We start from the raw sequence: 22,506 nt of genomic DNA, 5'->3' as shown, positions 1-22,506 counted from the left end.
GTCTCTTTGCCAAACACTTCTCATTGGCAATCAGTATTGAGAGCATGCAGAGATATACTGAGACCTTTATAGTCTCCTGTAGCTCAGTTGGTAGAGCATGGCGATTGCAACACCAGGGTTGTGGGTTCGTTTCCCACGGGGGGCCAGTATGAAAAATGTATGCACTCACTAACTGTTAGTCGCTCTGGATAAGAGCGTCTGCTAAATGACTAAAATGTAAAATTGGTTCAGACTCAGAGGAAGTTTACAGACAGACATTTGACTGCAGCAGGCAGATCCTATAGGGCAGGGGTGGGCAACAAACGGCCCTCGCGCCAAAAATGGAATTCAGCTAAAAATTAGTTTAATTTAGGAAATATGTTCCCAGATATTCCCACAAATTAAAAAAATAGATACAGTGTATGTGATCGTGTCTCAATGTACAGTAATCAAGGTATGAAAAGATTGTTATTTTCAAATACAATCTCTTTTTGGGCTTAGTTGTGGTCAATTTGCAGTGTACAAATTATTATAATTATGCTCCAGTCCCCAGACCATCCACGGCTGAATGTAGTTGCCTACCCCTACTATAGGGTCTGCAGCTTCTATAGATCTGACTGTGCTGTGTGGACACAATGTTCCACAGCTGGTTCCACCCCCAAACTACGCTGGGACATTTCTTCTCTCCCTCAATTACTTTGCTCACTCAAACTCAAACTGTATGGCTGTCAGAAAGTTATGGAGGGAAGAGTAGCGCTGAAGAGAGGGGCAGAAAGGAGGTTATATCATGTAGTGGTAGATATGACAGAATCTGTGACAGATAATGTTTCAATGTGCTTTATGCTGTCATGGAAGATGTAGTCAGGTGAACATCACTGTGTACTGTACTGTGCCTGTTTAAGTCAGGTACAGTACACTATCAGTACACTGTACACTGTACACTGTACTGAATCAGAACATTCCTGTGGAAAATCGAAATGGCTCTACATGATAAAGTCTGGGGAAGATTCATAAGACAAAGTTTCAGGCTCAACTGAGCAGAGGCCTGCTTCAAACGGAACCATAGACACCATAAGGTGCTTTTCCACTGAGACTTACCCCCACATCAGTGGGTCTGCAATGTTTTATGTTAATGTAGGCTCTCGTGTAATTGTGTTTCCATCAGGAGTGTGGCACTAAAGCCTTATGGCGAGCAGAATCAACAACCTCTGCATCTTTCAAGACAGTTGCCTTGTGAGAAGGTGTTAAGGTTCACAGTTAGTAAATGCAAGCTGAAAAGGGCTGGACTTGGCCCCAAGTCAGGGCAAGTCCACCGGAGCTATGGTCCATCGAGACACGGGTGCCAGTCTGCATAGATGGAAACAGAAAGGTCTAAGTCTTTTGGTTAAAACACCAGGGTAGATCATTATGTTTGTGTGTGTGTTGGAAAGTGGTCTCAATGAGAAACAGACATACATAAAGCTGCAAACAAAAGCAAGCTGTGAAAGGATGAGTGGAAAACAAAAGACAAAAGCATCCCACGGGCCTTGACTCCAATTCTGGTAGAAACAGAGAAAACGCATTAAACTATAAAGTCCTTCTTAAAAATTTCCATTTGCAACAAAATAGGGCATTCTCCACATGTGATGGGCATTCTCCACATGCTTGTGCACTGACTTTCTCTGTCCCTGTAGACTAGTCATCCAGACCCTCCGTCTCTCCCGTGATTCTCTCCACAGCACTTTACGCATGACTTCCTCAGTGCGCTGAGCACCCACCTTTTGTGCCGCTGTCAGAGCCGATCAGTGACTACTCTCTCCCCATCTCCAGGCAGGCTGCCTGCTTGCCATGCCTTATTACTGCAATCATGATCCTCAAACTGTAACTGCAGGGGCGGATTGGCCATATAGCAATTCTGCCCCCGTGCCCTCGCTGAGGCCTGCTGCTGTGATGAGCAAGCCACTCTCCTCTCCCCCATGTGCCTGAGAGAGATCGTATAACATTTTAAAAAGCAATTGGGGGAAAAAGACAGCTTTGGAAGCATCGTCCCCTCGGGCCTCCTGTAGCGTTGGTAGAGCATGGCGCTTGCAACACCAGGGTTATGGGTTCGATTCCCACGGGGGGCCAGTATGAAAAATGTATGCACTCACTATCTGTAAGTCGCTCTGGATAAGCTAAATCACTAAAATGTAAAATGTCCCCGTCAAAGAGAGGAGGCTCTCAGCTTTCTGTAGGTATGATTTGTATTTCTCAATATTCAGCTCAATACCAACTATTTTACAACAAAGATATTTGATATGGCTTTCAGATATGGAGCAGCGCGCGTGCGAAATGTGCACCTGCCATTGCGAGGGCATAGACCTATAGGTCTCATGGGTAGTAGCCTACAACTGCAACGTTTTTTTAGGACATAAGATTTACTGTTGGATGAATACATGGCTACTAGCAGTGGGTATTATATTTAGAGTTTGTCATGTGTTAGTTTCCACTTCCTCAGGTGTTGAACCCCAAATTAATTAGCCTTATGATATTAGTTAGTGCACATAAAGATGTATGTAATTCATCTCTATAAAAAAAGGACATTTCTTATTTTGACAGCAAAATACAGCAACTACTGTGTAGTCTAATTGTCAAACAAAATTCATGACAATCACTGGATTAGGTTGCACATCAAAGTATCTTGAAACTTGCATTCCTGCTTGGACATAAAACTACTTATTTATTGAATACCTCAGTAGTGTATTTATTATACTTCTTAATAAAGTACTATGAATTACTTTATAAGATGATAACTCATGGGCTGGTGCCACCAACTGTAAAAGTTAGTGGCACCAGAGACACTAGGGGAAAATGTTAGTCTGGAGCCCTGTAACAGTAATGAACACTTAAGGGGTCCACATGCTTCCTGTGACGTGGTGAGGTTGGACCCAGGAGCAGAGAAGAGACCAGACGAGGAATCAGTGGTTAAGGATAAACATAATACTTTACTGAGAAACGGTAACCGAAGGATCACAGTAACACGGGAAAAACAACAAACACTAAGGGGACTGGTCCTTACCAGCTTGAGACGGGAGACATGGAAGGATGGACAGACCCTCATAGACCTGGGAAGCTGGAGACAATAGGTGACCGGGTTGATGCGACTCAGGATCTTGAATGGTCCTATGTAGCGTGGAGCGAGCTTCCGCAAGTCCACCTTTAAGGGAAGACCACAGTTGGACAGCCACACCCGTTTACCCGGTCGGGGGCGGCAGTGTGTTATTAGCATATTCCTCCCAGATGAGGAACTTGCTCCAGTTGATGGCCTGAGTGGAGACGAAACAGCGGAGGAACTTCTCCAGCTCCTGGTTGGCCTGCTCAGTTTGCCCATTTGACTGTGGGTGGAATCCCGAGGAGAGACTCACCGACGCCCCCAACAGGGAGCAGAAGGCTTTCCAATACCATGCGACGAACTGGGGCCCATGATCTGAGACAATGTCCTGGGGAAGTCTGTGTAGTCGAAAGACATGGGTAATCATGAGATCAGCTGTCTCCTTCTCCGAGGGCAACTTGGGTAAGGCGATGAAATGGGCTGCCTTGGAGAACAGATCGACAGCCACCAGGATAGTGGTAAGCCCTTGGGATAAAGTCTACGGACAGGTGGGACCAGGGCCAGCTGGGGATAGGCAGAGGTTGGAGCAACCCAGCCGGTCGATGTCGTGAGGACTTGCTTTGGGCACAGGTGTAACAAGCCGCAACAAAGGATCTCACATCCTCAATCATGTTGGGCAACCAGAATTTCCAACTCAGGAACTCCAGTGTCCAATTAACCCCAGGATGCCCAGTTAATTTAGAGGAGTGTCCCCATTGTAGTACTTGAGAACAGGCTGATTGCAGAACATAAAGTCTGTTAGTGGGACCCCCCTCTCCCCCCCAAGTATCAGGTTCTCGGGTCTGGACTTGTGGTACCGGGGTCTCAATACTCCCTACCACAGGAGTCACAATGCGGGAGCTGGGGATGATGGGCTCAGAGTCCCTATCCACGTTAGAGACATCGTGTTGACGGGACAGGGCGTCTGCTTTCTGATTCTTGGATCCCGGGCGATAGGCTAGAGTGAAGTTGAACCTGTTAGAAAACAGCGCCCACCTAGCCTGGTGAGCGTTCAACCTCTTGGCTTCTTGAATGGAGACCAAGTTCTTATGGTCCGTCCAGATCACGAAAGGATGAGGTGCCCCCTCCAACCAGTGTCTCCACCCCTCAAGGGCCCACTTGACTGCCAAGAGCTCCTGGTTGCCTACATCTTAGTTGCGTTCCGCTGGCGAGAACCCCTTGGAAAGAAAAGCACATGGGTGCAGTTTCTTGTCCCCCTCGTTCCGCTGTGAAAGGACCACCCCTGCTCCGGTGTCCGAGGCGTCCACCTCTACCACGAAGGGACGAGTAGGATCAGGATGAACAAGGATTGGTCCGGAGGTGAAACGTCCCTTGAGCTCCACGAATGCCCTGTCTGCCTCGGGGGTCCAGCCAAAACGGATCTGAGACTTGCGGGTTAAGGCCGTGAAAGGCGCTGCCACTGCACCAAAGTTACGTATAAAACGCCTGTAAAAATTGGCAAACCCGAGGAACCGCTGGACTTGTTTGAGTGAGGCGGGATGGGGCCAGTCGGTGAACGCCTTAACCTTTTATTTATTTATTTTATTTCACTTTTATTTAACCAGGTAAGCCATTTGAGAACAAGTTCTCATTTACAACTGCGACCTGGCCAAGATAAAGCAAAGCAGTGCGATAAAAACAACATCACAGAGTTACATATGGGGTAAAAAAAACATAAAGTCAAAAAATATATATACTACAGAAAATATATATACAGTGTATGCAAATGTAGCAAGTTATGGAGGTAAGGCAATAAATAGGCTATAGTGCAAAATAATTACAATTAGTATTAACACTGGAATGCTAGATGTGCAAGAGATTATGTGCAAATAGAGATACTGGGGTGCAAAAGAGCAAAATAAATAACAATATAGGGATGAGGTAGTTGGGTGGGCTAATTTCAGATAGGCTGTGTACAGGTGCAGTGATCGGTAAGGTGCTCTGACAACTGATGCTTAAAGTTAGTGAGGGAGATAAGAGTCTCCAGCTTCAGAGATTTTTGCAATTCGTTCCAGTCATTGGCAGCAGAGAACTGGAAGGAATGGCGGCCAAAGGAGGTGTTGGCTTTGGGGATGACCAGTGAGATATACCTGCTGGAGCGCAGACTACGGGTGGGTGCTGCTATGGTGACCAATGAGCTAAGATAAGGCGGGGATTTGCCTAGCAGTGATTTATAGATGGCCTGGAGCCAGTGGGTTTGACGACGAACATGTAGTGAGGACCAGCCAACAAGAGCGTACAGGTCACAGTGGTGGGTAGTGTATGGGGCTTTGGAGACAAAACGGATGGCACTGTGATAGACTACATCCAATTTGCTGAGTAGAGTGTTGGAGGCTATTTTGTAAATGACATCGCCGAAGTCAAGGATCGGTAGGATAGTCAGTTTTACGAGGGCATGTTTGGCAGCATGAGTGAAGGAGGCTTTGTTGCGAAATAGGAAGCCGATTCTAGATTTAACTTCGGATTGGAGATTCTTAATGTGAGTCTGGAAGGAGAGTTTACAGTCTAACCAGACACCTAGGTATTTGTAGTTGTCCACATACTCTAGGTCAGACCCGTCGAGAGTAGTGATTCTAGTCGGGTGGGCGGGTGCCAGCAGCATTCGATTGAAGAGCATGCATTTAGTTTTACTAGTGTTTAAGAGCAGTTGGAGGCTACTGAAGGAGTGTTGTATGGCATTGAAGCTCGTTTGGAGGTTTGTTAACACAGTGTCCAATGAAGGGCCAGATGTATACAAAATGGTGTCGTCTGCGTAGAGGTGGATCTGAGAGTCACCAGCAGCAAGAGCGACATCATTGATATACACAGAGAAAAGAGTCTGCCCAAGAATTGAACCCTGTGGCACCCCCATAGAGACTGCCATAGGTCCAGAAAACAGGCCCTCCGATTTGACACATTGAACTCTATCTGAGAAGTAGTTGGTGAACCAGGCGAGGCAGTCATTTGAGAAACCAAGGCTATTTAGTCTGCCAATAAGAATGCGGTGGTTGACAGAGTCGAAAGCCTTGGCCAGGTCGATGAAGACGGCTGCACAGTACTGTCTATTATCGATCGCGGTTATAATATCGTTTAGGACCTTGAGCGTGGCTGAAGTGCACCCATGACCAGCTCGGAAACCGGATTGCATAGCGGAGAAGGTACGGTGGGATTCGAAATGGTCGGTGATCTGTTTGTTAACTTGGCTTTCAAATACTTTCGAAAGGCAGGGCAGGATGGATATAGGTCTGTAACAGTTTGGATCTAGAGTGTCACCCCCTTTGAAGAGGGGGATGACCGCGGCAGCTTTCCAATCAATGGGGATCTCAGACGTTACGAAAGAGAGGTTGAACAGGCTAGTAATAGGGGTTGCGACAATTTAGGCGGCTAGTTTTAGAAAGAAAGAGTCCAGATTGTCTAGCCCAGCTGATTTGTAGGGGTCCAGATTTTGCAGCTCTTTCAGAACATCAGCTGTCTGAATTTGTGTGAAGGAGAAGCGGGGGGGGCATGGGCAAGTTGCAGAGTTGGTGGCTGGGGTAGTGGTAGCCAGGTGGAAAGCATGGCCAGCCGTAGCAAAATGCTTGTTGAAATTCTCGATTTGTAGATTTATCGGTGGTGATAGTGTTTCCTAGCCTCAGTGCAGTGGGCAGCTGGGAGGAAGTGCTCTTATTCTCCATGGACTTTACAGTGTCCCAAAACTTTTTGGAGTTAGTGCTACAGGATGCAAATTTCTGTTTGAAAAAGTTAGCCTTTGCTTTCCTGACTGCTTGTGTATATTGGTTTCTAACTTCCCTGAAAAGTTGCATATCGCGGGGGCTATTTGATGCTAATGTAGTACGCCACAGGATGTTTTTGTGCTGGTCAAGGGCAGTCAAGTCTGAGGAGAACCAGGGGCTATATCTGTTAACCTTAACGGGGTCCATTTGGATGCCGGCGGTAGAGATAATGTGGCCCAGGAAAGAGACTTGGGATACATGGAACTCACACTTCTCTATCTTGACATACAGTTGACTCTGAGGAGGCATCTCAGGACTTGGCGGACGTGCAGGATGTGTTCTGGAAGGGTCTTGGAGAAGATCAGGATGTCGTCGAGGTAAACAAAGACGAACCGATTCAACATATCCCTAAGAGTGTCATTGACCAATGCTTGAAAGCGGTGACGCTGGTAGAAAGCGGTGACCAGTGCCTCCGTATTCCACCCACTCTCGGTGGCGAGGGTGCGGAACTCAATGGCGAAGTCAGCCATTGGTCTGGCCACTTGGCGGATGTTGAACAGTCGGCTGGCCGCTTCTCGTCCACCGACTGGGTGGTCGAAGACTCATCGCAGCTCGGCAGTGAAGGCTAATATGGAGCTGCAGGATGGTGGCTTCTGTTCCCACACCGCCGTTGCCCACGCCCGGGCCTTGCCTGAGAGTGTTTAGATGGTGTAGGCGATCATGGCCCGATCGGTGTGGAACGAGGAGGACTGTAGCTCGAACACCAGAGAGGACTGAGTGAGGAACCCCTTGCATCCTCCCGAGTGGCCGTCATACCGCTTGGGGGCAGGGATCTTGGGTTCCCGGTGCAGGTTCCCTCGAGGAACTACGGCGACGCCTGTAGCACTGGGCGATGAGACTTGGGCTCCTCCTGGATTGGACTGTGATTGGAGGAAGTCGGTAAGTGCCAGGAGGGTCTCTGATATTTGGGAGAGTTGTTCTTGCAGCCGCCCCAGCAATGCTCCTTGGTGGGTTACAACATTCTTGATCTGGGTGATCTCTACTGGGTCAATGTTGGAGGCAGAAGCTTGCTGTGACATGGTGAGGTTGGACCCAGGAGCAGAGAAGAGACCAGATGAGGAATCAGTGGTTAAGGATAAACATAATACTTTACTGAGAAACGGTAACCGAAGGATCACAGTAACATGGGAAAAACAACAAACACTAAGTCTCGAAAACTCACTCAGGAGACAAAAGCACACAACAAACAATTCAAGCTTCTGCAAAGGACAACAAAAAACAAACCTCTTTTAACAGGGAAATCATAATGAGTAATAGGACACACCTGAGTGTCATTAATATCTCTAGGACGGTCTCTGCCGCACTCTGTTGACAGCTTCCCATCCGAAACAGTTCAGAACAGTTTGTGCATATATTATGACGTCATTGTGACGTTTTTGTTCGTTTTGGTCTTCGGCAAGGGTATTTTGGGCTGTTCGTGTACACACACAAAATTCTCGAGGCAAGCCGAAGTTCGGTAGCCGAAGTCTACACCCCTTCATCAGTGATTAGTCAACAATAGGAATTCTTCAATTAAGTGTTTGTTGTCATTCAACGAGACGACTCGTTTCCTTCCTCTCCGGAAACTGAGTTAGGATGGACGCCTGTATCTTTGTAGTGACTGGGTGACACCATCCAAAGTGTCATTAATAGCTTCACCATGCTCAAAGGGATATTCAATGTCTGCTTTTGTATTATTTTTTTACCCATCTACTGTACCAATATGTGCCCTTCTTTGCAAGGCATTGGAAAACCTCCCTGGTCTTTGTGGTTGAATCTGTGCTTGAAATTCACTGAGGGACCTTACAGATAATTGTGTGTGTGGGGTACAGAGATGAGGTAGTCATTCAAAAATCATGTTAAACACTATTATTGCACACAGAGTGATGCAATGTATTATGTGACTTGTAAAGTAAATTTTTACTCCTGAACTTATTTAGCCTTGCCATAACAAATTGGTTGAATACTTATTCACTCAATACATTTCTGCTTTTCATTTTTAATTAGTTTACCAACATTTCAAAAAACATTATTCCACTTTGACCTTATGTGGCTCTGTGTGTAGGCCAGTGACAAAAAATCTCAATTGAAACGATTTAAAATTCAGGCTGTAGCACAACAAAATGTTGGAAAAGTTAAGGGGCGTGAATACTTTCTGAAGGCACTGTAGCCCAAAGGCGCCTGCATGCTTCCCAGCCGAAACAGTTGGGAAGAGTTTGTGCATATATTATGAAGACATTTTATGACATTTTAGTTCGTTTTGGACTTCGGTAAGGGTTTTTTCAGTTGCTCCGGCACATTAAATTTTTTCTTGAGGCAAGCCGAAGTCGGTAGCCGAAGTCTATGCCCCTTTGTTGGTGATTGGTCAACAGTAGGGATTGTTCAGTAAAGTCTTTGTTGTCCTTCAATGAGAGACAAATCGTTTTCATGCAAAAGACAATATTTTGAAATACTGCCCCAAACATCTTAGTTAGATGTAAAATAGCGCGACTAAGATCTCATTGGCAAAAACGTCTAAATTAATGACAGATTTATTGAGTTATCTTAGATTAATTCTGATTATTTAGAGGAAGTGTATACTGGCTACGGCGTCTCAAAATGGACAAACAGTACTATTGCCGCTTTTTCTCGTTTTCCAATCTAATGTCTTTTAACAGAGTATGCGAACACACTCGTTCGGTTCACCTAGCCGACTTTGGCTAGCCGCCAGCCGAACTGAAGCATGCTGACGCCTTAAAACAGCTTGGCTTTTATAATGTATAAGGTTTAAGCAGACAGGCAGACAGAGAACAAGAAGATACACAATGACAGCAGAGAAAATACTGAGACAAATAAACAGCACAACAGGTGTGGATAAAATGCCAAGGCCGAATTCTTATCCCAGTCCGCCCCTGTGTAACTGTCTGTGGAGAATTGATGATGCAGACTTTTTGGCAATAAGGGCCCTCATACCTGGCTGCTGTTTTAAGCCTCCTGATTTCTGCAGTGTGTGCATAATAAATAAATAAAAACCCGTAAACAAAATGCTCTGCCCTTTCATCTACTCCTAACATGCAATTAGGAACCCAGCAGACACACGTTGAGAGGGCGTTGTAAAACGCAGCAACAGGTCTCGTTCACGCTGACAGCAGCGTCTCTGTTCTTTACGTGCACAGGACAGGAGGTTCTCATTATAATACCGACACCATACCGACTACAATAACAGCTCTATGTTACTTATATGAGCGTACTTTTTCCCATAATAAAGTGCAAAGCAAGAATCGTTGCGGGTGTGCCCCAACCGACCGCCCTGGGCCGTGGGTGGTTTTATTTGCCTCCCCAACTTTTCAGAGCAAATCTTGTTTTAAAAGAACATATATATATATATATATATATATTGGACATTAAATACTGTAAAAACACCAGGAAATCAGCTCCAGTTGATTTTAATTTTGGAAATCTGTTCCTAGTAGGCCTATTCCCACGCATAATAGAGATACGTGATCGTATACAAATGTAAGCAGGGTTTGAAATTATTATGTTTTAGTGAAATATTATATATGTTTGGGATTCTTGCGGTCAATTTGCAGTCTAGAAACTATTTGTAATTATGTTCCGGCCCCCGACCATCCGCTCAAGAAAAAATGGTCCCGCGCCTGAATCTAGTTGATGATCCCTGCTGTAGACTATTGGAGACGATTTGACCGTTAGAAAGTTATTAGAAAGTTAGTTGCGTTTCTCACCAGATAGCTATCCGCTCCTTCGGGTAGTCTAGCCTGTCGATGCAGCCCAGGTAGTGCGGCAGGCTGTGTGCTGCGTTGCGAGCCAGAATGGCGATCATGATTTTTGGCATCAGCAGTGACGATTCAGGTCGGACCGGGTCCTGCACCAGAGTCACCAAGTCCGACATGCCACCCGGCATGAGTGCGACAAGCAGCGCGCAGAGCAGTCCGGCTCCAACCGCCGGCATCATTCCCAGATAACACCGTTATCCCAACCTGAGCTCTGCCGCGACTGAATATGAGAGTGAGGGATTGTGGGAGGGAGCGAAGAAGGTAGGAAGGGGAGGGGATGGAGTGTGTGGACGGTGGAGAGAGAGGGGTAACCTCTCTAGAGTCTACCTCCTCCCCACTGGCTGCTCCCCAAAACGTTCATATAGCTCTCCTACAGCTTTCCATCTCTCTCTTGGAGACTAGGCTACATAGGCAGAACAGGGGCTGATAAAACAGAATGGGGAATCTAACACGTGCAACAGCACGGAGAGAAGAGGAGACTCCAAACATGGGAAAAAACATTATTTCAGTAAGTAAATAATAACTTTTCTTACTCAAATCCAGCAGCTTGAAGCATCATGTGCTGTAAAACAGATAGCCTAGACACAATAGGCTATTATCGTGAAATAATGTTGGGTGAAAGAAGAATGAAAATTGTCCCTGCCAGGCATCGATAATACCTTGCATATGAAGTGCAAAAGAGGGTTGTACATTTCACAATACTGTGTTTGTCAGTTCAAGTCTATGTATGCACATTGCATAAACTGTATGCTGTTCTGAGGGAAATATGTGTATAAATGTGTAACTACTCTTATTGTGTGGTTGCAAAGACAGATAATTGTAACAACATGTGATTTGACTGCTTGGGCATGGCTGTCACCGTGGTAAAGTTGGTTTGAGTTTCGATATTTGCCAAACATTCGGGGCTTCAAACATCAATAGCTCCCGAACGATTTTAGCTATACACTTCAGGTTAGGCTCTCTATGAAGGAAATAAAGTGTAAAACATTGCACAGGTCTTATTTTCCAGATTCCCATCCGAGTTTCATAATCACAAGGCAACGGTGTAGTAAGCCTGGCGCACCATCAATGCAACTATTTAGGGACCTTCAACAAAGTGCTTGATCACAATATTCAAACATCAATAGCTGTTCAACCATTTCAATTGTCCATTATTCCTTAAATAGAGCGGCATATTGCACACCCTTTGGTTTCCTCATAAAATTATTCCAAAGTTTAAAAAACAAAATATATATTTATAAAAAGTCACTTAAAATTCAATAGCTCCTTGACCATGTGACCTTGACACCTCAAACCAATGTTGAAATGTTCACAGGGTAGGGACATACATCGCACAGCCTTCGTAAAAAAAAAAAAAAAGTTTTATTTATTTTACCTTCATTTATTAGTTCAATTTTTGACACCTCAAACCAACTTTGTATATTTCAAAGGGGAGGGACACACATTGCATAGCCTTTGGTTTTCCCAAAAAGCACTTACACACTTTTATATAAATATTTGAAAGTATATCATTTCAATAGCTCTTCAACCACATGACTTAGCAATCTCATTTCAACTTTCATTTATTCCTTATATGGATAGTTGTTTTGGTTTTTTCATAAAATGATTTCAACATTTATTTAAATATATATATTTATAAAAAGTTACTTAAAATTCAGTAGCTCCTTGACCATGTGACATAGACACCTCAAACCAATGTTGTATTGTTCAAAGGGGAGGGACACACATTGCACAGCCTTTGGTTTTCTGAAAACATTTCAAATGTATTTTAACTTAATTTATTAGTTCAATTTTTTACTTCGAATTTCAATAGCTTCTTGATCACATGACCTCCTAGGCACCTCAAAACAACGTTCGAATGTTTACATGATATGTACAAACATCACACACCCTTTGGTTTTCTAAAAAAAATGGATGAATTTATTTTACCTTATTTTATTAGTTTGATTTTTGATCCCTGCTATTTGTGTTGCCTACTTCCTTGCCTGTGTGTCATACATACTTCTTTCTGAAGTCAGAGAGGACCTCCTTTGCTTTCTCCACACAGTGATTTGCAATGTTTCATATTTGTCTTTTTTGTGTCTTAAGTGAATGGTGTACACCTCTTTAATAGAAGCCATTGCTTATTACATGTCTATCACACGTTTATTAACAATTTGTTATGCATCTTTATTTCTTACTTCATTCCATGTTTCCAGACACTATGCTGATGATCATCATTACCATGTCTACCTCCATGTTTCCAGACACTATGCTGATGATCATCATTACCATGTCTACCTCCATGTTTCCAGACACTATGCTGATGATCACCTATTACCATGTCTACCTCCATGTTTCCAGACACTATGCTGATGATCATCATTACCATGTCTACCTCCATGTTTCCAGACACTATGCTGATGATCAGCCATTACCATGTCTACCTCCAGTTTCTAAATATAGATTAATTATCTAGCTATAGCTAGAGAGCTCCTGATATCTTCAGGGGTGATAAGGATCATTTTTGTCTTCATCTGTTGTTGTGTAGTACTGCCTTATTGCTCGCTAGGGCCATCTACTTAAAGTGCTGTCTGTCTTCCCAGTAGCTTACTTGGTGTGTGAACTGCTAACTGCTTATAACCTGCAGCTGATTGTTGACACATCAACATGGACTAAGGGGCAAAACTAAGACCGTCGCCCAAACAAATACAATTATGCAGAGGAAGGAAAGAGAGGAATGCTCCACACCACTCTCTCACTTGAGTATCTAACCTAGTTATTTTCTGATGATCTCATTTTGCTCTTTTGTAGCTTTGTCATCTATGTGTGTGTTTTCTATACCTGTTCGCTGCATCCCTTCTATCAGAACAGGGCCGCAGGCAGCTGAGTGAAAATGGAGGAAAACTCAACTTCCTAGGGGTACATATCCTCCTTTCACTCCCTCCTCTCTACCTTCTCTTCCTCTGTATCCGCTGCTAAAGCCACTTTCTATCACTCTAAATTTCAAGCTTATGCCTCTAACCCTAGGAAACTATTTTCCACCTTCTCCCTTCTCCACTTTCTCCTCCCTCCAGCCACTCAAGCCATAGACAGTTCTCTGCTTCCGCACAGCAAGCTGTAGTGGTGCATCAAGTCTGACACCAACAGGCTCCTGAACAACTTCTCTCCCCAAGCCATACGACTGCTAAATATCTAACAGAATGGCTACACGGACTATCTGAGTTGACCCTTGTATTTTATTTATATTTTTGCACTCTCTATGCACACTCACAGGACTCTACACACTCAAGCACACTGACACTCACATAACATGCACACACATTTATACTGACTCTACACACTCACAGACAATCATAATTTACACAGCTGCTACTCGATTAATCATATATCCTTACCCTTATACATATCTACATCTATCACTCCAGTGTCCCTGCACATTGTAAATATGGTATTAGAGCTGACTCTGTATATAGCTTCTTACTGTCTCCTGTTTTTCTTATTTTTCTTTCATTCTACCTTGTTATGTTTAGTGCTACATTGATATTGATTACTGTATTGTTGGGTTTGGAGCTTGCAAAAAAGGCATTTCACTGTACTTGTGCACGTACAACTTGAAACTTGAAACTAATCCTCCGCCCCCTCCCTCTCTGTGGACGACTATGTCAATGACTTTGAAAAGAAGGTTGACGACATCCGCTCCTCATTCACTCAGCCTATTGAGTCAACTGGTCCCACTCACACAGAACTAACCTTTGACCTCTTTCTCCCGTCTCTCTCCAGATTAAATCCTGCGACTCGTGAGGTCCAGCCGTCCAACAACCTGCCCGCTCGACCCCATCCCCTCATCCCTTTTCCAGACCATCTCTGGAGACCTTCTCCCATTCCTCACTTCCCTCATCAACCCATCCCTGACCACTGTCTGCGTCCCCTCTTACTGCAAAATGGGTCGCTCCCCTCCTCAAGAAACCAACACTCAACCCCTCTGATGTCAAAAACTACAGACCGGTATCCCTTCTTTCTTTTCTTTCCAAAACACTTGAGCGTGCTGTCTCTGACCAACTTTCTTGCTAGGGACAGGTCGATATTTAATGGGGGAGAGGGGTGGCCCAAAATAGGGGAGGGTTGTCAAACTTATTTTTTTGCTTTGGGGAGGATTGTGTGTTTTTGGGGGGGGCACAGGCGAGGGTAGTGCCTTTTTTCCCTGGTTTACATTCTCTCTTCTGCTCGTATTTTCCCTATAACAAATGGCTCGACTTACTTTTGATATTACCCTAATAAAGTTTAGAAACGCTTGTAAAGTATGATGTGGCTATCATTAAGCTTTAGGTACTGCAGGCTTATAATATGAAAGCAGTGCACCCCGGCGCTCCAACTGACTCCAACTGTTGAACTTGAGGTGAGGAAGACTGTTTTAGGCCTACCAGAGTTACTCATATAATCTAACAATATAATGCTTATCTTTAAACAAAATACTTGGATGGAAAATTAACAAATGACCCTCCTTCTGTACATCTATATGTGTATAGCAGATGCAGTAGCCATCTGACATAAAGAAATGCATTACTGTGTTGTAGCATGCCACCAGCATATCTCTATCTCTCTGGGGTTAGGCCTAAGCTTAGCTTCCTTTATATATATATTAAAATATGAATATCATACAGTGGACACCTTAGCCTATATGCTTTGCATGCAATGATCTGATACATTTAGTGCTCAAATCTCTGACAGCTATTGTTTTAGGAAAGTAGCCTAAAAATCCCCCCTAAAATAGGCGATAAAGTTTTGCATATGATACACATCGAAACTCAAGGAATAGTGTTCTTGTAATTTGATATAGGACAACTAAATGTGGCTCATTTGGCCAACATTCCTTGTTTATTGATGGCGCTGGCTGTGCCAGGTTGGATCTAAATGCATTTGGATGTCCATTACATTTCTCAAATGTCCGGTAAATTGAAATCTTCCCTGTCATGTTGTCCGGCGCTAAATTCTCCTAAAGGAAACTCTGAAATGGCATATTGTTTTTATGAAGATTTTAGAATATTCACATGAAAATCTGTCGCCAATTGGATGGAAACTTAGCTATAGACACCCTAAAGACTCTGGCAAGTGCGCTAGACCAGTGTCACTTTGATTATGCCTGCACATGATGGTCCACCAGCAGCCCCAAACAGCAAAATAATAAGCTACCAGCCAAACAAGCTTGTAAGAATTGTACTTAAACTCCCCCCTCATACTCATCTGGAGATTGAGCTTTTTTTCATCTCTATCTCTGTAATATGTCTGTATCTATGTAATTGTATTTATGTAAAAGAATAGGGACCACAATGGAAATAAGTCCCCAACTTTATTGTGCGATCCCGGTACCTTTTTTAAATCTTTGTGTATATATGTATTTTTTTTTTAACTAACAAATAAAATCAATCGCTCAATCAATCCAAACTGTTGATGAATGGAAAGAGACATCTGAGACATCTGTTAGAAAACACCAAAAGGTTTAATGACATTCTGAGATTGCCAAGCCTTCGATACTGGGTAAGCCTACAAGGTACAGTAGGGAGGGGTGTATTTCCTGTTTGTCCAGATTGACAGTCTATTTATTGTGGTTTTGAAAACGCAAACCATGATATTGAAGTGCCCGAAGTCGGTATGTTTTGTTTATTGGTTGTGTGGTCCATTGGCACAGAAACCTGTTGGTGGAAAATTCATTGCATATATTTTATATAATTATAAATATGGCATCAAAATGTTGAAAATCAGATTCCCCCTAGCTGATCATTGTCTGCAACCAGCTCTGATAGTGAAGTAATGAAACAGGCAGGGAGAGTGCGTCTGTGGTGGTAGGTGAACCCTCAGCCCTGCGTTGCATCGGCTGTGCCACAAAAGCATGCTGAAGTGGCAAAGTCAATATCCACGTTTATAAACACAGGGTTGCTACAGTTATTGTTATTTGTGGTCGTAAATATTATTTTGAGTTAATTCTATGAGGGGGGAGAGTGTTCAATTTATTTGAAAGTACAAGGGGAGGGTCATGTGAAAAATTATTTTACTTTGGGGAGGGGGGTGCATTTTTTTTTTGGGTGGGCTGACACTGTAAAAACACCATGTCGTTCTCTGCAAGCCCCTGCAACTTATCCAGAATGCTGCAGCCCACCTGGTATTCAAACTTCCCAAGTTCTCCAATGTCACCCCACTCCTCCGCACACTCCACTGGCTTCCAGTCGAAGCTCGCATCCGCTACAAGACCATGGTACTTGTCTACGGAACAGCAAGAAGAACTGCCCCTCCCTACATTCAGGCTATTCTCAAACCCTACACCCCAACCAGAGTACTCCGTTCTGCCATCTCTGGTCTCTTGGCCCTCCCACCCCTATGGGAGGGCAGCTCTCACTCAGCCCAGTCAAAGCTCTTCTCTATCCTGGCACCCCAATGGTGGAACCAGCTTCCCCCTGAAACAAGGACAGCAGAGTCCCTGCCCATTTTCGGAACCCTCCCCCCTTGCACCGCTCCTTTCGTGAACAAACACTCACACTTGATTTCTCCCCCCTACTAGCGCTGCCTTTGTTGATATCTACTTTATTTAGGAAGAATGTACTTACTATGACTGAGATATGTGGTTGTCCCACCTAGCTATCTTAAGATAAATGCACTAACTGTAAGTCGCTTTGGATAAGAGCGTCTGCTAAATGACTAAAATGTAAACTGTAAAATAAACCATGTTAAACTGGAAACCTAACTCAGACATCTCCCCATCTGTCCTACCGTATACTTCAAGTCTGTAGCTTGCCAGCACTAGTACCCATTTCTGTCATCCTTCAATATCTGTTTGATCAGGATGTTCATTGGCATCAAATACAATTTCTTTGGATCACTAGAAAGAAAAAAGATGGATCTATTCCCGCCGGTGAAATCATGGGACACATTTATCATCACAACATTACAAACCTCTGAAGTCTATGGAGTCAGACTAATAGAAAACATTAATCACAATGCCTTTCATATTCAAACTACATTTACATTTTAGTCATTTAGCAGACGCTCTTATCCAGAGCGACTTACAGTTAGTGAGTGCATACATTTTTATTTTATTTTATTTCTTTCATACTGGACCCCCGTGGGAATCGAACCCACAACCCTGGCGTTGCAAACGCCATGCTCTACCAACTGAGCTACATCCCAACTACGGAAGGACTTGAAAGATAGATATACCACTATACATTTTATTTAAATCTTCAATTTAACAAAATATTTGACAACTATGAGTCATGTGACCGTAGCGTACATGTAGGTACATTATGTATGACAGGACCAAATCAGAGAGATAAGTAGGAGCAAGTCCATGCAATGCTTTGTAGGTTAACAGTAAAACCTTGAAATCAGCCCTAGCCTTAACAGTAAGCCATAGAGGCTAGCACTGGAGTAATATGATCACATTTTGGGGTTCTAGTCAAAACATCTAACAAGAAATGGGAGTCTGGGGGCTGAATGGAGGGTAACATAGGTATTGTCTGAAGAGATGGTTTGTGAGTCTGGTTTTAAATATGCAAATGGCATGATGAATGCTCCAGGAGTTTCAGAGGAGTGCAGCTGAGCGGAAGGCAGTGAAGACAAGGTCCCCAGTGGCCAGGAGTCTGGTGTTGGGGTTGATAAGAAAGCCGGAGTCAGATGAGTAGAGTGAGTGACAAGGGATTTATGTGTGCAGCATGTCAGAGAGGTAAGAAAGAGCCAGGACAAGGAGAGATTTGTGTGTGAGCAGTGGAGTCGGTGGAGAGTGGATGTGATGTTTTCCCAGGTTTTGGTGCGGAAGTAGGGAAGTTTCAATTTCCAGTGGTGTGAAATAAAGGATCCAAGGAGAGAGCGAACAACGATGGTCTTTTAAAGGTTAATAGCATTCAGACAATGTGCACAATGATGAGAAGTAGCCTGCAAAGTTCTCCAACGGTCCGCAGCTTTACCTGATACCATAACATCAGAGAAGGACCCAGAGGAGGGAGAACACTATCTTTTGCCCTCCCACTGCCAGCCCATCAGAATGCCTGCAAACAGATTGAGCCGTAATGGTAACGCTGAAATGGTGTACCCTTCAGGGTGAGCACTGAAGCAACAGAATGCTGAACATATTGAAGAGGGTTGACAGAAAGGCTATAGAGATGAGCATTGCAGTAGTCCAGGTAATAGGTGAGAACCTGACAAATTGTTCAACACAATACTATTCAGAATGCCCAAAACCTGGCGGTCCAACTTTGCAGAGCAGAAAGTCTTATTGTTGTGTGAAACTGAGGGAGTCAGAGAGTTACAGCTCTAATGTTGTGTGCTTTATGGGAAAACCAAAGGAATGTGTGTCCCTACCCTCTGAACAAAGCTGGTTTGAGGTGTCTAGGTCACATGGTCAAGGAGCTATTGAATTAAGTGATTTTGTATATACAGTACCAGTCAAAAGTTTGGACACACCTACTCATTCAAGGAAGGATTACTTTATACTATTCCAGGTATTCCTTAAAGAGGTAAGGTTTCAAGTGTCTCCGGAAGGTGGTCAGTGACTCCGCTGTCGTGGGGGAGCTTGTTCCACCATTGGGGTGCCAGAGCAGCAAATAGCTTTGACTGGGCTGAGCGGGAACTGTGCTTTCGTAGAGATAGGGGAGCTAGCAGGCCAGAGGTGGATGAATGTAGTGCCCTCGTTTGGGTGTAGGGTCTGATCAGAGCCTGAAGGTAAGGAGGTGCCGTTCCCCTCACAGCTCCGTAGGCAAGCACCATGGTCTTGTAGTAGATGCGAGCCTCTACTGGAAGCCAGTGGAGTGTGCGGAGGAGCGGGGTGACATGAGAGAACTTAGGAAGGTCAAACAACAGACAGGCTGCAGCATTCTGGATAAGTTGTAGGGGTTTAATGGCACAGGCAGGGAGCCCAGCCAACAGCGAGTTGCAGTAATCCAGACGGGAGATGACAAGTGCCTGGATTAGGACCTGTGCCGCTTTCTGTGTAAGGTAGGGTCATACTCTGCCAATGTTGTAGAGCATGAACCTGCAGGATCGGGTCACCGCTTTGATGTTAGCGGAGAACGACAGGGTGTTGTCCAGGGTCACGCCAAGGTTCTTTGCACTCTGGGAGGAGGACACAATGGAGTTGTCAACCGTGATGGCGAGATCATGGAGCGGGCAGTCCTTCCCCGGGAGGAAGAGCAGCTCCGTCTTGCCGAGGTTCAGCTTGAGGTGGTGATCCGACATCCACACTGATATGTCTGCCAGACATGCAGAGATGCGATTCGCCACCTGGTTATCAGAAGGGGGAAAGGATCAAATTAATTGTGTGTCGTCTGCGTAGCAATGATAGGAGAGACCATGTGAGGATATGACAGAGCCAAGTGACTTGGTGTATAGAGAGAATAGGAGAGGGCCTAGAACTGAGCCCTGGGGGACACCAATGGTGAGAGCACGTGGTGCAGAGACAGATTCTCACCACGCCACCTGGTAGGAGCGACCTGTCAGGTAGGACGCAATCCAAGAATGAGCAGCGCCGGAGATGCCCAACTCGGAGAGGGTGGAGAGGAGGATCTGATGGTTCACAGTATCAAAGGCAGCGGATAGGTCTAGAAGGATAAGAGCAGAGGAGAGAGAGTTAGCCTTAGCAGTGCGGAGAGCCTCCGTGACACAGAGAAGAGCAGTCTCAGTTGAATGACCAGTCTTGAAACATGACTGGTTTGGATCAAGAAGGACATTCTGAGAGAGATAGCAGGAGAGTTGGCTAGAGACGGCACGCTCAAGAGTTTTGGAGAGAAAAGAAAGAAAGGATACTGGTCTGTAGTTATTGACATCGGAGGGATCGAGTGTAGGTGCAACTCTCGCTCTCTTGAAGACGGAAGGGACATGGCCAGCGGTCAAGGATGAGTTGATGAGCGAGGTGAGGTAAGGGAGAAGGTCTCCGGAAATGGTCTGGAGAAGAGAGGAGGGGATAGGGTCAAGCGGGCAGGTTGTTGGGCGGCCGGCCGTCACAAGTCGCAAGATTTCATCTGGAGAGAGAGGGGAGAAAGAAGTCAAAGCATAGGGTAGGGCAGTGTGAGCAGGACCAGCGGTGTCATTTGACTTAATAAATGAAGATCGGATGTCGTCATCCTTCTTTTCAAAATGGTTGATGAAGTCATCCACAGAGAGGGAGGAGGGAGGGGGAGGAGGAGGAGGATTCAGCAGGGAGGAGAAGGTGGCAAAGAGCTTCCTAGGGTTAGTGGCAGAGGCTTGAAATGTACAGTGGTAGAAAGTGTCTTTAGCAGCGGAAACAGAGGAAGAGAATGTAGAGAGGAGGGAGTGAAAAGATGACAGGTCCGCAGGGAGTCTAGTTTTCCTCAATTTCCGCTCGGCTGCCCGGAGCCCTCTTCTGTGAGCTCGCAATGAGTCGTCAAGCCACGGAGCAGGAGGGGAGGACCGAGCCGGCCGGGAGGATAGGGGACATAGAGAGTCAAAAGATGCAGAAAGGGAGGAGAGGAGGGTTGAGGAGGCAGAATCAGGAGATCGGAGGGAGAAGGATTTAGCAGAGGGAAGAGATGATAGGATGGAAGAGGAGAGAGTAGTGGGAGAGAGAGAGAGAAGGTTGCCACGGCACATTAACATCTGAGTAGGGGCAGAGTGAGTAGTGTTGGAGGAGAGCGAGAGAGAAAAGGATACAAAGTAGTGGTCGGAGACTTGGAGGGGAGTTGCAGTGAGATTAGTAGAAGAACAGCTAGTAAAGATGAGGTCAAGCGTATTGCCTGCCTTGTGAGTAGGGGGGGACGGTGAGAGGGTGAGGTCAAAAGAGGAAAGGAGTGGTGGAAAGAAGGAGGCAGAGAGAAATGACAGCCACACAGTGCCTCCGACCACATTTTTGAATCAAGTATAAGTTGGCTCTTACTACACCATTTCTGTGTGATTATGAAACTCGGGTTGGAATCGGGAAAATAAGACCTGTGCAATGTTTTACATATTTTTTTCCCTTATAGAGAGCCTAACCTGAGGTATGTAGCTCAAATCGTTCATGAGCTATTAATGTTTGAAGGTCTGAATATCGAAACTCAAACCAACTTTACCACGGTATGGCTGTCTTCTACATTATCCTTCATCCATTTGCTGTTTCTTCAATACTCCTCCTCTCATGTATGGTACATAATTCCTCTGCACAAGCCCCTGTCTGCATGACTCCATTCCCCACTTCCTCATTCTCCCCATCCCTCTGTATTTCCATTATATTCCCATTCCTCCTCTCTGCCGGACTGTTTCTTGGATGGTGCAGCTGCAGCAGCAGAGTTCTCTAAGTACCATGAAGTCATCAGTGACATCAGTTCCAGTCCCAGCTGCAGACAGACAGACAGATACACCCAGACAATTTCCCCCTCTGACTAAACTCAGCCCACTGCTTATTTGCATAAGTGTGAAGCCACCTGTTGATGTTTTCTTTCTTGATTTAAATGGTCTAATGAGTGTACATTACCATTAACCCTGTAGTTGTATGGATGTTCCTGATGAAATATGTCTGGACAGGAGTACTAAGTAGAAATGTCTGTCTGTCCATTGTGTTGACGCAAGGTCAATCCCCTAGCTCCCTCTAGTGCCCCTATAGAGACAGTAGCAGAGGTTGGAATCCATCCATGTTCCTTCACACAGTAGTCATCTTCATAAAGTCTGAAGACAACAGTCATTAGTGGTCAATGTTCCTAAACTCAGATTACCAGACATGTTGCTTTGTGATATGACTTTAGTTACATTTTGACAACATTGTATCTATGGAATTGCATATGGACTGCATCGCACACCACGTAATTTCAACGTGGAAATTCAGGCAATATTTGGTTGAGATGTTGATCAATGAGATTTCAGCCTTTATTCACCCACTCAAAAAGGACAGCCAGAAGTTTGTTTAATTCCCAATGTGTTATCACTATGGGCGGCAGGTAGCTTAGTGGTTAAGAGC

At 44.8% G+C, this 22,506-nt stretch overlaps 1 protein-coding gene across 1 annotated transcript in view; it reads right to left on the bottom strand.

The window, feature by feature from the left end:
• LOC311115443 (procollagen galactosyltransferase 2-like) overlaps window positions 1-10,814 on the bottom strand; it is a gene marked incomplete at its 3' end in the record, with an annotated part of 30,164 nt that extends 19,350 nt beyond the window's left edge. Inside the window, exon 1 of the mRNA XM_084190622.1 lies at window positions 10,542-10,814. Coding sequence (XP_084046748.1) covers window positions 10,542-10,771 — 230 coding nt within the window. The 5' untranslated portion in view covers window positions 10,772-10,814. The remainder of the gene's footprint in view (window positions 1-10,541) is intronic.
• Window positions 10,815-22,506: the final 11,692 nt, after the last annotated feature.

The sequence above is a fragment of the Coregonus lavaretus genome, assembly GCF_964263955.1.
Source record: "Coregonus lavaretus genome assembly, contig: HAP1_SCAFFOLD_3375, whole genome shotgun sequence".
NCBI lineage: Eukaryota > Metazoa > Chordata > Actinopteri > Salmoniformes > Salmonidae > Coregonus > Coregonus lavaretus.
This window is presented reverse-complemented; position numbering and strand designations above follow the sequence as displayed.